The 16,748-nt window shown below is 35.4% G+C and overlaps 1 protein-coding gene and 1 long non-coding RNA gene across 3 annotated transcripts in view; one reads left to right on the top strand and one right to left on the bottom strand.

The window, feature by feature from the left end:
* LOC133535516 (homeobox protein SIX5) overlaps window positions 1-14,618 on the bottom strand; it is a 31,863-nt gene extending 17,245 nt beyond the window's left edge. The window contains exon 1 of the mRNA XM_061875416.1: window positions 13,898-14,618. Within this exon, the coding sequence (XP_061731400.1) occupies window positions 13,898-14,030 (133 nt within the window). The 5' untranslated portion in view covers window positions 14,031-14,618. The remainder of the gene's footprint in view (window positions 1-13,897) is intronic.
* LOC133535517 (uncharacterized) overlaps window positions 1-16,748 on the top strand; it is a 38,280-nt gene that overhangs the window by 2,945 nt on the left and 18,587 nt on the right. The window contains exon 1 of one of the 2 annotated variants that reach the window (XR_009802240.1): window positions 2,405-2,707. The exons of the other annotated variant lie outside the window; for it this stretch is intronic. This is a non-coding gene — a long non-coding RNA (uncharacterized LOC133535517). Of the gene's footprint in view, window positions 1-2,404; window positions 2,708-16,748 lie in introns of those variants that run through there. 2 annotated transcript variants of the gene reach the window in all.

Here is a 16,748-nt window from a genome sequence, read left to right as displayed (position 1 = left end):
TTTGAACCCAGGACTGCAGGACCTTCGTATTGTGAGGCAGACACACTAACCCCTCTTCCACCGTGAAGCCCCTTTACATGTTCATTTACTGTTAATATCTGCTTATTTTATGTTTTATCATGTTCTATCTACACTTCTCTTATAATGTAATAATCACTTATTCTTCTCTACTTTGATACTTTACATTAGTTTTGGATGATACCACACATTTAGGTATCGATCCGATGCCAAGTAGTTACAGGATCATACATTGGTCATATTCAAATGTGTCCAGGGTTGTATTTACTGAGCTTCCGAATATAATTTGACCATAAAAAATATTAAAGTAATCATAGTAGTATCAACTAGATACGCTCTTGTACTTGGTATCATTAGAGTGGACGTCCGGCGTAAATCCACCCATGGCGTTTGTTTACATTGTATCCTACACTTCTCTTATAATGTAATAATCACTTATTCTTCTCTACTTTGATACTTTACATTAGTTTTGGATGATACCACACATTTAGGTATCGATCCGATGCCAAGTAGTTACAGGATCATACATTGGTCATATTCAAATGTGTCCAGGGTTGTATTTACTGAGCTTCCGAATATAATTTGACCATAGAAAATATTAAAGTAATCATAGTAGTATCAACTAGATACGCTCTTGTACTTGGTATCATTAGAGTGGACGTCCGGTGTAAATCCACTCATGGCGTTTGTTTACATTGTATCCTACACTTCTCTTAAAATGTAATAATCACTTATTCTTCTCTACTTTGATACTTTACATTAGTTTTGGATGATACCACACAGGTAGGTATCGATCCGATACCAAATAGTTACAGGATCATACATTGGTCATATTGAAATGTGTCCAGGGTTGTATTTACTGAGCTTCCGAATATAGTTTGACCATAAAAAATATTAAAGTAATCATAGTAGTATCAACTAGATACGCTCTTGTACTTGGTATCATTAGAGTGGACGTCCGGTGTAGATCCACCCATGGCGTTTGTTTACATTGTATCCTCCTACGGTGTGTAGTGAAGCATGTTTACTTATTCCTCGTCCTCCAGTGATACCTGTAAAGAAACGTACTTTACTTGTCGCCATGGATACGAGGATTAGTGATTTAGAAGTAGCTAAAACACTGCCGAATGAGGATGGATGTTAGCCGCTAGCTAGCTAGCCGTGTCTTAAAGCAGCTCTTCCTGAGGGTGTTTCAGTGTTACAACTTCACCTTTATCTTTACACCAAAATGCGCCCATTCTCCCTTTTCTGTCTGCACATTGTGTCTGCTTGTAAGTACTCTGTGTGTGTGCACTGCCCAACATGCTCCTCTGATCGTAAAACCAGCAATGCCACAACAGTACGTCATACCTGTAAAAAAATTATAAATATGGCGACCTCAGAAATTGCCTGTTCAGATGTTATGATTGTGGCTCAGAGATTTGTATGTAGATTATATTTATTTTCCATAACAAACAGGATGACTTAAATACCCTGGCAGTGGCAATAAGCTTAAATGTTTGTATTTACATTTTTGGAGTTGATTTTCATCAAATATGCTATTTAACTGCTACTGTTGAACAAGGACTGATTTAAATTGTGTTTGCACAACAAATGTTTTGGCGCTTTTGTTCATGTGGGAGAATATTCCAATAAAGGTGCACTACACACTACTTTTGAATTCATTATCGGGCTTTGCGTATACAATGCAGTTAATCGCGATTAATCGTAGAAATAGTGCGTTTAACTTCAATTAAAATTTTTAATCGTTGCCCGGCCCTACTTTTTACACCAAAATGCGTCCATTCTGTCTTTTCTGTCTGCACACTGTGTCTGCTTGTAAGTACTCTGTGTGTGTGCACTGCCAAACATGCTCCTCTGATCGTAAAACCAGCAATGTCACAAGAATACGTCATACCTGTAAAAAAATGATAAATATGGCGAACCTGTACTTTTCATACAGAGTATAGTATCGTTTGTGATAAATTAGTACCGCGATACTGTACTAGTGCCGGTATTCCGAACAACCCTAATTTATTTATTTATACCACCTGGACTTGGTCATGTAAAAGTAGTTCACCTGCTGAAAAAGTGAGGCCAGTCCTGGACCACTAAAAGGTACGCACAACACGAAGAAAATATTTTATCTTTAATAATAATCCCACATTGCGGAAATTCCTTCATCACGGCCAGTACTGGAACCAATTAACGGCGATAGACATTATGTCGCATCCGCTGACGGCGTTTGAGCGTTTCTGCCTTCCAAAACGGAACATGGCTGATCCCATGGGGCGGGCCCACTAAATGTAGTTCTCTGTGGCGGAGTGAAACCTGAGCCCCGGGGCAGCGCCTGTCTTGACAAAAGGAGATTGTGTGCATATCAACATCACAGTAGCTGCTGGCCCAGGACTCCAGGACTCCTTTCAGCATGCCAGGAAGAAGCCTGGACAATGCAAGACCTTTTTTTTTTTTTGCTTTTAAACCTTTTGTACCTCACTTTTTCTAGTTTTGGTGGATATACGTGTCGTTTGAGGACATTTTAGAGTTATTTTTACGTTCGTATTAGGGGCGATAAAACCATATGTATCGCTATAATCTAGACACGTAATCGGCATATATGACACACATTTTTGGTTGATATCATAAGTTACGAAGCAAGGTTGGTTGCTCCGTCTTTGGTGGCGGAGCAAGGCGGGAAACGGCCAATCAGGTAACAGTATCAAGTTGGGTTGCACCATCTTGTTGTCTCGCTTTTGATTCTCTGCATGGCGTGAGAAGAGTGCTCGATATTGTCGATAAGACAGGAAATGTCACCTCAGCAGTTCTTTTCTAAAATCCTTTGCCGCACTCACCTTTTGTTTTGTTTTTTATTTCCCCAACCCCCGTCCATCCCCTATTCCGGTATACGGAAACAGGTAGGAACTAAAGTGCAGGACTGTATAAAACAAAGAATTACACAATATAACAAATGTGCTGCTATAAAATAGGAGACATTTGGTCCAATAATATTTACTGCATCCTTCCCATACTTCAATAAAAATAACAGACCGATTTAATGTTACACAGACGTGACTTCCTGCCACTAAACCTGCAACAAATTGTCCTTCTCAGTTTCTCTGTATATATTTTCACTATTTTGTTACACTTTTTGCTTATTTTTTAACTTAATCTAAAGAAGTTATTGGTAAGTGTGTATTGTGAGTTGTGTTTACATGTTTTTTTTCCCCTTCTTCTTTGACACTGGGGGGCTATAATCAGAGGAAAGTTATATTTGAATGAACAATGTTTACATTTAATATAGTTTTCCTGCTCCTTATTTTCTATAGGTCATTGATTCTCAAACTAAACAGTAAAAAGTACAGCGTTTTATTTTCCTATAAAAAAACCATGTGTAATGTTGCCGTGGCCAAAAATAAATATACTTTTTATTTTAAAACCTCTGAAGAACCTTTACTGTGATAAGGTGGCGTCTTGTCCGGGGTGTATACTGCCTTCCGCCCGAATGCAGCCAAGATAGGCTCCAGCACCCAGCGCGATCCCAAAAGGGCCCTGCTGTCGAAAATGGATGGATGGATAAAGAACCTTTAATGACTACTTAAGCCTACTATGCTACTATATTTTAATATTGGTTATTAAGGTGGTACTTTGGGAGCCAGGGGTTATCTGGCGTGGTACTTGGTGAAGAAATGGGTCATTAATTATCGATAGTGACTGATATTAAACACAATGTTAGTGTTAACGCACTTTTTGTGTCTTTTTACGCATTGAAATAAAAAAGGATGTGCATCCCCGGGACCTGAATTTTTTTTTTTTTTTTTTTTTTACCGACCTTGCCTTCTCCGTGTCAAATCTCCGGTGTAAATATTGTTTTTGTTAATCGATTATCACTTCCCGCTGATGTTTTGTTTTGTTTATATATTTGCTGGTGTTGAACCAAAAAAGTGGTTCCTTGGCGGGTGCGCACACCTCCTCCTATACCTGCATTGCTTGGCTTGGTCTGTCCACGAGACAAACACTTTATCTTCCTGGTTATTGTACGTTATTTTAGACTTCATCATGTCTGGAAAATGGAGGTTTGCCTTTTCTGTGGTACTAATGAGATTTAAAAGGAGTGTTGCTAGTCCCATGGTGATGTGGTAAAACCTCTTTCTTGTTTGTAACGCTTATTTCTCCCTGCACATCATAAATATTTATAAACTGTTGGTATATATTAATTTATGTAAGATAATCATTCAATGTAATATTGCCTGACAAAAAGGGATTCAACGTAATATTTTGATATTTACACACAAATATTTTACTAGAATGCCCCCATGATCATTACATATATCAAAATCAAGTACCTACTGGACTGTTTACTAGTTGAAATACTCTTCCAGCGCTAAAGTTTTTATCCATGAAGAAAATAAGAAAGTGATAGAATAGAATTTACATATGCACATAAATGTGTTTTCTTTTGTATTATTTTTTTAAATGAATTAAGTAACGTTTAGGTAACTTTTCTCAAAAACAATATAGAATGTGAGATATAACAGGGTAATGCATACATTTACCTTTTATTTTCAAAACGCTTACAAAAAAAGGGATCCCAAAACTGAAACACTTATGACAGTTTTCAGTAGAGGTGGGCTAAATTGACGTTCAGGCCGATTCTTTTTTGATGCCCATATGTCACCTGTATCGCATTTTTGTACGTCACTGAGAACAGTGCAATTCCACATTTTTCATACATGACCCAGGCCTCTTTTGTATGCGGATTTTTTTTTTTTGATATATATGAAGTGAAATTAATAATATTTTATTTAGCGCTTTTTTTCCCCGAGTGACTCAAAGCACTTTTACATAGTAAAACCCAATATGTAAGTTACATTTAAACCAGTGTGGCTGGCACTGGAAGCTGGGTGGGTAAAGTGTCTTGCCCAAGGACACAACGGCAGTGACTAGGATGGCGGAAATGGGGATCGAACCTGAAACCCTCAAGTTGCTGGCACGGCCGCTCTACCAACCGAGCTATAGCGCCCCAAGATATGTGATCCGTCTGCTCAGGTCGCTTTCATCCCGCCACAATGTCATCCAGAAAAATACAAGCGTCATAATTATTTGCCAAAATTGAGGGTTGCAAAATAAATAGTTGACATCGGAGCAGAAGACAGGAGGGAATAAAATGTTTTAGGAACTCAGGTTAAAGTTCCAGCACTACCGTCCAGCACTCCCGCTCGCCGACAGACTGGCAGAGATCAAAGCAAAATAAAAGTGCTGATGCCAAAATACTTTTTTCTTAAATCTTCTGCTTGCAATAATTTGGTTGGGAAAAATGTTGACTTTGTTGGCACAAAATTAGATTAGATTAAATAGTACTTTATTTATTCCGTCAGGAAAATTACAATTTTGTCCACAAATGTGCCAGCACTGACAGAGCGGAAGCCATTTTTACTTAGGTAAACACTGCAGTGCGGATTGCATTAGAAACTGCATTTTTTGGCCACTAAAAAGATCAAATTTGACAAAAAAAAAAATCCTGCAGTGCGAACATAGCCTTAGATACATGGGATATTGGTAACATCGATTAGTAAAGGTCAACAAGCAATTATTTATAGTAAAAGTCATGCAGACAGTTGTAACATTTGGCTAATGGAGAGATCCCACCAGCACCTTTATTTTAGGGCACTTATTTCCTGTTTTGCACACATTTCCATTCATTGAATAAATGTAACAGGAATTAATTCAACTGTTTCTTATTACAAATGCACTTTTTCAAAAGGGATGAATGCGTGTTTAGTCAAACAAAAGTTGCTGAAATCTGATTGACTTGTTGTATATAATCCATTAATAATCTTATGTAAAGCATTTAGCAAATTAATGCCGTCTAATCTACAACGTTTTTTTTTATAGGACAAGTGCAGGCTCTTAACTTGGCAGGCTTTGGATATTTCTCATTGCCGAAAGCTCAAACCACTCAAACGTTTTTGTGTGTCTGTATGCGGAGTCAAACTATGTTTTTGTGTGTTTATATGCGGAGTCAAACCATGTTTTTGTGTGTCTGTATGCGGAGTCAAACTATGTTTTTGTGTGTCTGTATGCGGTTTTTGTGTGTCTGTATGCGGACGAAAACTCTGTTTTTGTGTGTCTGTATGCGTAGTCAAACTCTGTTTTTGTGTGTCTGTATGCGTAGTCAAACTATGTTTTTGTGTGTCTGTATGCGTAGTCAAACTATGTTTTTGTGTGTCTGTATGTGTAGTCAAACTATGTTTTTGTGTGTCTGTATGCATAATCAAACTATGTTTTTGTGTGTCTGTATGCATAATCAAACTATGTTTTTGTGTGTCTGTAGGTGTAATCAAACTATGTTTTTGTGTGTCTGTATGCGTAATCAAACTATGTTTTTGTGTGTCTGTATGCATAATCAAACTATATTTTTGTGTGTCTGTATGTGTAATCAAACTATGTTTTTGCGTGTCTGTATGTGTAATCAAACTATGTTTTTGTGTGTCTGTATGTGTAATCAAACTATGTTTTTGTGTGTCTGTATGTGTAATCAAACTATGTTTTTGTGTGTCTGTATGTGTAATCAAACTATGTTTTTGTGTGTCTGTATGTGTAATCAAACTATGTTTTTGTGTGTCTGTATGTGTAATCAAACTATGTTTTTGTGTGTCTGTATGCATAATCAAACTATGTTTTTGTGTGTCTGTATGCGTAGTCAAACTATGTTCTTGTGTGTCTGTATGCGTAGTCAAACTATGTTTTTGTGTGTCTGTATGCGGAGTCAAACTATGTTTTTGTGTGTCTGTATGCGGACGAAAACTGTTTTTGTGTGTCTGTATGCGGACGAAAACTATGTTTTTGTGTGTCTGTATGCGGACGAAAACTATATTTTTGTGTGTCTGTATGCGGACAAAAACTATATTTTTGTGTGTCTGTATGCGGACGAAAACTATGTTTTTGTGTGTCTGTATGCGGACGAAAACTATGTTTTTGTGTGTCTGTAAGCGTAGTCAAACTATGTTTTTGTGTGTCTGTAAGCGTAGTCAAACTATGTTTTTGTGTGTCTGTATGCATAGTCAAACTATGTTTTTGTGTGTCTGTATGCATAATCAAACTATGTTTTTGTGTGTCTGTATGTGTAATCAAACTATGTTTTTGTGTGTCTGTACGTGTAATCAAACTATGTTTTTGTGTGTCTGTATGCATAATCAAACTATGTTTTTGTGTGTCTGTATGTGTAATCAAACTATGTTTTTGTGTGTCTGTATGCGTAGTCAAACTATATTTTTGTGTGTCTCTATGCGGAGTAAAACTATGTTTTTGTGTGCCTGTATGCAGAGTAAAACTATGTTTTTGTGTGTCTGTATGCAGAGTAAAACTATGTTTTTGTGTGTCTGTATGCGTAGTCAAACTATGTTTTTGTGTGTCTGAATGCGGACGAAAACTATGTTTTTGTGTGTCTGTATGCAGAGTAAAACTATGTTTTTGTGTGTCTGTATGCAGAGTAAAACTATGTTTTTGTGTGTCTGTATGCGTAGTCAAACTATGTTTTTGTGTGTCTGAATGCGGACGAAAACTATGTTTTTGTGTGTCTGTATGCGGAGGAAAACTATGTTTTTGTGTGTCTGTATGCGTAGTCAAACTATGGAACAAAGTGGAATTACAACACAAGCAATGCCAAACTATTAATGGATTCAAACTATTAAACAAACATGAGGTCTGGTTTAAATATAGAGATGAGGATCTTTAATTTGACTTGCTGCTGTATTCTCTCTGAAAAGTGTTAACGTGTGCTCAATGTTTCCTTAGCATTGTTGCTATGTTGTCTATTAGCATTGTTGCTATGTTGTCTATTAGCATTGTTGCTATGTTGTCTATTAGCATTGTTGCTATGTTGTCTATTAGCATTGTTGCTATGTTGTCTATTAGCATTGTTGCTATGTTGTCTATTAGCATTGTTGCTATGTTGTTTATTAGCATTGTTGCTATGTTGTCTATTAGCATTGTTGCTATGTTGTCTATTAGCATTGTTGCTATGTTGTCTATTAGCATTGTTGCTATGTTGTCTATTAGCATTGTTGCTATGTTGTCTATTAGCATTGTTGCTATGTTCATTCTTCCTACATTGTTGATACAAATGATTGTTACAGTGTAATAATGATAGTTAGCTATGTTAATGCCACTATGATACATTTGTATTATAATCCTTAAAGTAACAGTGAATCTCAATGTAATAAAGGACATTACCTTTTGAATTATATTATTTTATATTATTATGTGTTGTCAACTATGTACTTTATGTCATTGCCTGAAATAGATAAATAAATGAAATGAAGAAAAAAGTGAACATAATATAAAGATGCACCAATAATCGATTCCTAGTCAAATCGTGAGGAGACCACAGACTCTAATTTTCAGCAAACTTCTTGTCAATTTAGAGATTGCAGAACCACATCTTCAACTTCTTTTTACAAGCACATGTTCCTTTTGAAAAAAAAACGCATCTGTTAAAAGCAAACGTTCGAACGATGGATCATTAAAAAAAACCAAAACACATCTCAGCTTCACGTGAGACATTTTGACTGTTAGCAACAGCAAGTTTGAACGCGAGTATGTTTCAAAGAAAATAAACAATTTAATGTATAATGTTTAAAAAAAGGCTTCGCGGACACGTAGCCTTAAATACATCGGACACGGGCCATTGTAAAATCGATTAGTAAAGTTCAATAAGCGATTATTAATAGTAAATAAAGTCATGCAGACAGTTGTAACATTTGGCTCATGGAGAGATCCCACCAGCTCTTATTTTAGGGCACTTATTTCCTGTTTTGCACACATTTCCATTCATTTGATAAATGTAACGAGTGTTAATTTAACTTTTTGTTATTACAAATGCACTTTTTCAAAGTTGCAAGTGACATAAAATTCCTAGATTGTGAACCCGTTCTCAAACAATGGCAATGAAAACTATTCTGACGCACCAATAACAGATTCCTAATGGAATCGTGAGGAGACCACAGACTCTAGTTTTCAGCAAACTTCTTGTCAAGTTAGAGATTGTAGAACCACATCTTTAACTTCTTTTTTAAAAGCACATGTTCCTTTTGAGAAAGAGAAAAAAAACCTCATCTTTTAAAACAAACCGTTCGTACGATGGATCGTTGAAAAAAACATAACAAAAACAAATCTCAGTGTCGCGCGAGACACTTTGACCGTTAGCAACAGCAAGTTTGAAAGAAAATAAACAGTTTAACGGATAATGTTTAAAAAAAGGCCTCGCGGACACGTAGCCTTAGCTACATCGGACACGGGCCATTGTAAAATCGATTAGTAAAGGTCAATAAGCGATTATTTATAGTAAATAAAGTCATGCAGACAGTTGTAACATTTGGCTAATGGAGAGATCCCACCAGCTCTTATTTTAAGGCACTTATTTCCTGTTTTGCACACGTTTCCATTCATTGAATAAATGTAACAGGAATTAATTCAACTGTTTCTTATTACAAATATGCACTTTTTCAAAGTTGCAAGTGATGAATGCTTGTTTGGTGAAAGGAAAGTGAATATACATAAAGATGCACCAGTAATCGATTCCTAGTTGAATCGTTGAGACCACAGACTCTAGTTTTCAGCAAACTTATTCTGAAGTTAGAGATTGTAGCACCTGGTCGTCCACTTTTTGTTTACGAGCACGTATTCCTTTTGAGAGAAAAACACATTATTTAAATAAACCGTTCGAACAATGGATCGTTAAAACAAAAACTAATCTCAGTATCGCGCGAGACACTTTGACCGTTAGCAACAGCAAGTTTGAACGAAAATAAACAGTTTAACGGCTAATGTTTAAAAGAAAGCTTTGCGGACACGTAGCCTTAGACACAAATCGGATACAGGCCATTGTAAAATCGATTAGTAAAGTTCAATAAGTGATTATTAATAGTAAATAAAGTCATGCAGACAGTTGTAACATTTGGCTAATGGAGAGATCCCACCAGCTCTTATTTTAAGGCACTTATTTCCTGTTTTGCACACATTTCCATTCATTGAATAAATGTAACAGGAATTAATTCAACTGTTTCTTATTACAAATATGCACTTTTTCAAAGTTGCAAGTGATGAATGCTTGTTTGGTGAAAGGAAAGTGAATATACATAAAGATTTACAAAAAATTCCTAGTTTGTGATCCTGTACTCAAACAATGGCAATAAAAACTATTCTGATTCTGACGCACCAATAATCGATTCCTAATCGAATCGTGAGGAGACCACAGACTCTAGTTTTCAGCGAACTTCTTGTCAAGTTTGCGATTGTAGAACCACATCTTCAACTTCTTGTTTACAAGCACATGTTCCTTTTGTACAAAATGCTTCTATTAAAACGAACCGTTCGAACGATGGATCGTTAAAACAAAAACAGTATCGCGCGAGACACTTTGACCGTTAGCAACAGCAAGTTTGAAAGAAAATAAACAGTTTAACGGCTAATGTTTAAAAGAAAGCTTTGCGGACACGTAGCCTTAGATACATCGGATACAGGCCATTGTAAAATTGATTAGTAAAGGTCAATAAGCGATTATTAATAGTAAATAAAGTCATGCAGACAGTTGTAACATTTGGCTAATGGAGAGATCCCACCAGCTCTTATTTTAGGGCACTTATTTCCTGTTTTGCACACATTTCCATTCATTTAATAAATGTAACAGGAATTAATTCAACTGTTTCTTATTACAAATATGCACTTTTTCAAAGTGATGAATGCTTGTTTGGTGAAAGGAAAGTGAATATACATAAAGATGCACCAGTAATCGATTCCTAGTTGAATCGTTGAGACCACAGACTAGTTTTCAGCAAACTTATTCTGAAGTTAGAGATTGTAGCACCTGGTCGTCCACTTTTTGTTTACGAGCACGTATTCCTTTTGAGAGAAAAACACATTATTTAAATAAACCGTTCGAACGATGGATCGTTAAAAAACAAATCTCAGCTTCGCGCGAAACACTTTGACCGTTAGCAACAGCAAGTTTGAAAGAAATTAAACAGTTTAACGGCTAATGTTTAAAAAAAGGCCTCGCGGACACGTAGCCTTAGATACATCGGATACGGGCCATTGTAAAATCGATTAGTAAAGTTCAATAAGCGATTATTTATAGTAAATAAAGTCATGCAGACAGTTGTAACATTTGGCTAATGGAGAGATCCCACCAGCTCTTATTTTAGGGCACTTATTTCCTGTTTTGCACACATTTCCATTCATTGAATAAATGTAACAGGAATTAATTCAACTGTTTCTTATTACAAATATGCACTTTTTCAAAGTGATGAATGCTTGTTTGGTGAAAGGAAAGTGAATATACATAAAGATTTACAAAAAATTCCTAGTTTGTGATCCTGTACTCAAACAATGGCAATAAAAACTATTCTCATTCTGACGCACCAATAATCGATTCCTAATCGAATCGTGAGGAGACCACAGACTCTAGTTTTCAGCGAACTTCTTGTCAAGTTTGAGATTGTAGAACCACATCGCGTGGCGCAGTGGTAGAGCGGCCGTGCGCAACCCGAGGGTCCCTGGTTCAAATCCCACCTAGTACCAACCTCGTCACGTCCGTTGTGTCCTGAGCAAGACACTTCACCCTTGCTCCTGATGGGTGCTGGTTAGCGCCTTGCATGGCAGCTCCCCCCATTGGTGTGTGAATGTGTGTGTGAATGGGTAAATGTGGAAGTAGTGTCAAAGCGCTTTGAGTACCTTGAAGGTAGAAAAGCGCTATACAAGTACAACCCATTTATCATTTATCATTTATCTTCAACTTCTTGTTTACAAGCACATGTTCTTTTTGTAAAAAATGCTTCTATTAAAACGAACAGTTCGAACGATGGATTGTTAAAACAAAAACAGTATCGCGCGAGACACTTTGACCGTTAGCAACAGCAAGTTTGAAAGAAAATAAACAGTTTAACGGCTAATGTTTAAAAAAAGGCCTCGCGGACACGTAGCCTTAGATACATCGGACACGGGCCATTGTAAAATCGATTAGTAAAGGTCAATAAGCGATTATTTATAGTAAATAAAGTCATGCAGACAGTTGTAACATTTGGCTCATGGAGAGATCCCACCAGCTCTTATTTTAGGGCACTTATTTCCTGTTTTGCACACATTTCCATTCATTTAATAAATGTAACAGGAATTAATTCAACTGTTTCTTATTACAAATATGCACTTTTTCAAAGTTGCAAGTGATGAATGCTTGTTTGGTGAAAGGAAAGTGAATATACATAAAGATGCACCAGTAATCGATTCCTAGTTGAATCGTTGAGACCACAGACTCTAGTTTTCAGCAAACTTATTCTAAAGTTAGAGATTGTAGCACCTGGTCGTCCACTTTTTATTTACGAGCACGTGTTCCTTTTGAGAGAAAAACACATTATTTAAATAAACCGTTCGAACAATGGATCGTTAAAACAAAAACTAATCTCAGTATCGAGCGAGACACTTTGACCGTTAGCAACAGCAAGTTTGAAAGAAAATAAACAGTTTAACGGATAATGTTTAAACGAAAGCTTTGCGGACACGTAGCCTTAGATACATCGGATACGGGCTATTGTTAAGTAAAGGTCAATAAGCGATTATTAATAGTAAATAAAGTCATGCAGACAGTTGTAACATTTGGCTAATGGAGAGATCCCATTTTAGGGCACTTATTTCCTGTTTTGCACACATTTCCATTCATTTAATAAATGTAACAGGAATTAATTCAACTGTTTCTTATTACAAATATGCACTTTTTCAAAGTTGCAAGTGATGAATGCTTGTTTGGTGAAAGGAAAGTGAATATACATAAAGATGCACCAGTAATCCTAGTTGAATTGTTGAGGAGACCACAGACTCTAGTTTTTAGCAAACTTATTCTAAAGTTAAGAGATTGTAGCACCTGGTCGTCCACTTTTTATTTACGAGCACGTGTTCCTTTTGAGAGAAAAACACTTTATTTGAATAAACCGTTCTAACGGTGAATCGTTAAAAAACCAAAAACAAATCTCAGCTTCGCGCGAGACACTTTGACCGTTAGCAACAGCAAGTTTGAAAGAAAATAAACAGTTTAACGGCTAATTTTTAAAGGAAAGCTTTGCGGACACGTAGCCTTAGACACATCGGATACGGGCCATTGTAAAATCGATTAGTAAAGTTCAATAAGCGATTATTTATAGTAAATAAAGTCATGCAGACAGTTGTAACATTTGGCTAATGGAGAGATCCCATTTTAGGGCACTTATTTCCTGTTTTGCACACATTTCCATTCATTGAATAAATGTAACAGGAATTAATTCAACTGTTTCTTATTACAAATATGCACTTTTTCAAAGTGATGAATGCTTGTTTGGTGAAAGGAAAGTGAATATACATAAAGATGCACCAGTAATCGATTCCTAATCGAATCGTTGAGACCACAGACTCTAGTCTTCAGCAACCTTCTTGTCAAGTTAGAGATCGTAGAACCACATTTTCAACTTCTTGTTTACAAGCACATGTTCCTTTTGAAAAAAAAAAAACATTTATTTTTTTTTAAATAAACCGAACGATGGATCATATATAAAAAAAAACAAAAAACAAATCTCGGCTTCTTGCGACACACTTTGTCCGTTAGCAAGAGCAAGTTTGAAGGCGAGCAGGTTTCAAAGCACAGCACCAAAAGTAGAGTTTGAAGGGGTAATGTTTAAAAAGGGGCCACATTTAGGAGCCACAATGGACACCAGCATGCTGCTGGGAGACAACTATTAGCTGCTAGCTGCTTTTCCAACACAAACACACACATTTGTGGATGGGGGCGAGACAAAAACACAACTGCTGGTAAAAGCCACACATTGTGAGGGTAAACAGGCCAACATTGAAGGTAAAAGAAAGAGAAAAAGGGACTTACTTCGCTTGAAGGCTTTCATTCTTTGTTGATGAGCACGCAGCTGTCCAACTTGCTGCCTACAACGTGCTCGCACTTTCTTCCTCTTTCTTCTCAAACACCTCGCGTTCGTCTCTCTTCTTCCGCGCCAAAACATCGGCCGGCTCCCATCACACAGTTGCCTTTGGCTTTTTCCAGGAGAAATCTTTTGGCTTTTTTAGACGTCGCTGGCTCTTTTTTTTTTTTTTTTTTTTTTTTTTTTTTACCTGCGCCGAGGAGTCCTTCGCCAATCTTGACAGTCGCCGCTGCTGTGGTCCCGCCTCCTAGACAGCTGTCAGCCAATGGCAGCGCTCCGTTTGGCCCTTTTCACACGTGTCGGCCAATCAGGAGGCTCGCCCGGACAACGGTCATTGCGAGTGACGACGGAGGACCATTCCATTCAAAATATGAAACACATGAGCTCGCTTTCATCTTTTTCCTGTAAAATAAACACCAAAAAAACTCAGTGAATTCGATAAAAACACATGAGTTAATTTCCGGATGAAACGTAACTCCACGTTACATAAATAGTAAACGTCATTGATTTCACAATATTAGTGTAATATCTACAAAGTATTTTCCCACTGAACACTTGGCTCTTGAAGCGTCACCATGGCAACCAACCTTACAATACAATAGTGTACTGGGCCTAAGCATTCATTAAAGACAAGGTGGAGGTTTTATTTGTACTGTAAATGTATAATGTATTTGTTATTCACATGTGAATAATGCTGTATGATAGACTATTTATATTATTCACATTTGAATAATGCTGTATCATAGACTCTATTTAGGTAATTCACATGTGAATATTGCAGTATAGTAGACTGTATTTATATTATTCACATGTGAATAATGCTGTATAATACTGTATTTATATTATTCACATGTGAATAATGCTGTATTTATATTATTCACATGTGAATAATGCTGTATAATAGACTGTATTTATATTATTCACATGTGAATACTACTGTATATCAATCAATCAATCAATGTTTACTTATATAGCCCTAAATCACTAGTGTCTCAAAGGGCTATAGTAGACTGTATTTATATTATTCACATTTGAATAATGCTGTATCATAGACTCTATTTAGGTGATTCACATGTTAATATTGCAGTAGACTGTATTTATATTATTCACATGTGAATAATGCTGTAAAACACTGTATTTATATTATTCTCATGTGAATACTGCTGTATAGTAGACTGTATTTATATTATTCACATGTGAATAATGCTGTATAATAGACTGTATTTATATTATTCACATGTGAATAATGCTGTATAATAGACTGTATTTATATTATTCTCATGTGAATACTGCTGTATAATAGACTGTATTTATATTATTCACATGTGAATAATGCTGTATAATACTGTATTTATATTATTCACATGTGAATAATGCTGCAAAATAGACTATATTTATGTTACTCACATGTGAGTAAGACTGTATATTAGACTGTATTTATATTATACACATGTGAATAATTCAGTATAATAGACTGTATTTATATTATTCACATGTGAATAATGCTGTATAATAGACTGTATTTATATTATTCACATGTGAATAATGCGGTATAATAGACTGTATTTATGTTATTCACATGTAAAAAAAATACTTAAAATGTTTATTGTCTGTTGTGAGTAAACTGTGGTGCTGAATTTCCCCCAGGGATCAAAAAATCACTTTCTATTCTATTTTATCTAAATCACTTTCTATTCTATTTTATCTATTTAACAAGTATAAGTAAGTTTTGGCACAGTTGAACAGTAACACTGAGTATAGAAAATAAAACACTTAATTACATAATTTTCATTGCACATAAATGTTAAAGAATATATATATACTAAATAAAGTTTTTAGAGATTAAATGAAAATGTACTTAAAAAGGTAAATAAAATTCTCCTGTACTTAAATGTTAGTTAAAAAAAAAAATATTGGATTACATTTGATAAATGGTCCGGTCATGTCGTTACAATATTTGTATTTCTAATATTTTATTACCAAAGTTTGAGAATCACTGATGATTGTAGTAGTTTTAATGTTTGCAAGAGGGTGAAAACAAACATGTAACCTGATATTTAAATTGACTTTTGTTTAGGAAGTTAATACTTAAACAAATATTAGGGCTGTCAAATTATTATTATTTTCAATCAGATTAATCAGTATCAGGAGTTTGGATAAATGGCTTTGGCAATTAAAATGTGCTGAGGAAAAGAACCCAATATTTGTACACAAATGCTATTTAATTGTCAGCAGGAACATTTTTAAACATTTGTCAAATTATTACATTTTTTGAATCAGATTAATATCATTTTTAAGTTTGGATTAATTATAATCAATCACACGTGTAATTAATATGTGCTGAAGACCCCGATATTTGTGCACAAATTTAATTTAATTGTCACAATTTTTAAACGTCTATCAAATTAAAGAACCCAACATTTGTACACAAATGGAGTTTTATTGTCAGAATGTCACCCAGGAACATTTTTAAAAATGTATCAAATTATAAAAAAATTAAACAGATTAATAACATTTTGAAGTTTGGATTAATTATGATTAATCGTGCGTGTAAATAAAATGCGCCTAAATTAAGAACCCAATATTTGTACACAAATTGAGTATCATTGTCAGAATGTCATCCAGTAATATTTTTAAACAAGTGTGAAATTATCGTTTTAAATACAATAAATAACATTTGGAAGTTTAAATTAATTATGATTAATCACAGGTGATTAATCAAGTGTGTAAATAAAATGTGCTTAAATAAAGAACCCAATATTTGTACACAAATTGAGTTTTATTGTCAGAATTTCACCC

Source organism: Nerophis ophidion, linkage group LG16 (genome assembly GCF_033978795.1).
Source record: "Nerophis ophidion isolate RoL-2023_Sa linkage group LG16, RoL_Noph_v1.0, whole genome shotgun sequence".
In the NCBI taxonomy this organism is placed as follows: domain Eukaryota; kingdom Metazoa; phylum Chordata; class Actinopteri; order Syngnathiformes; family Syngnathidae; genus Nerophis; species Nerophis ophidion.
Note: the sequence above shows the minus strand (reverse complement) of the source record. Positions and strands in the feature narration are given on the sequence as shown.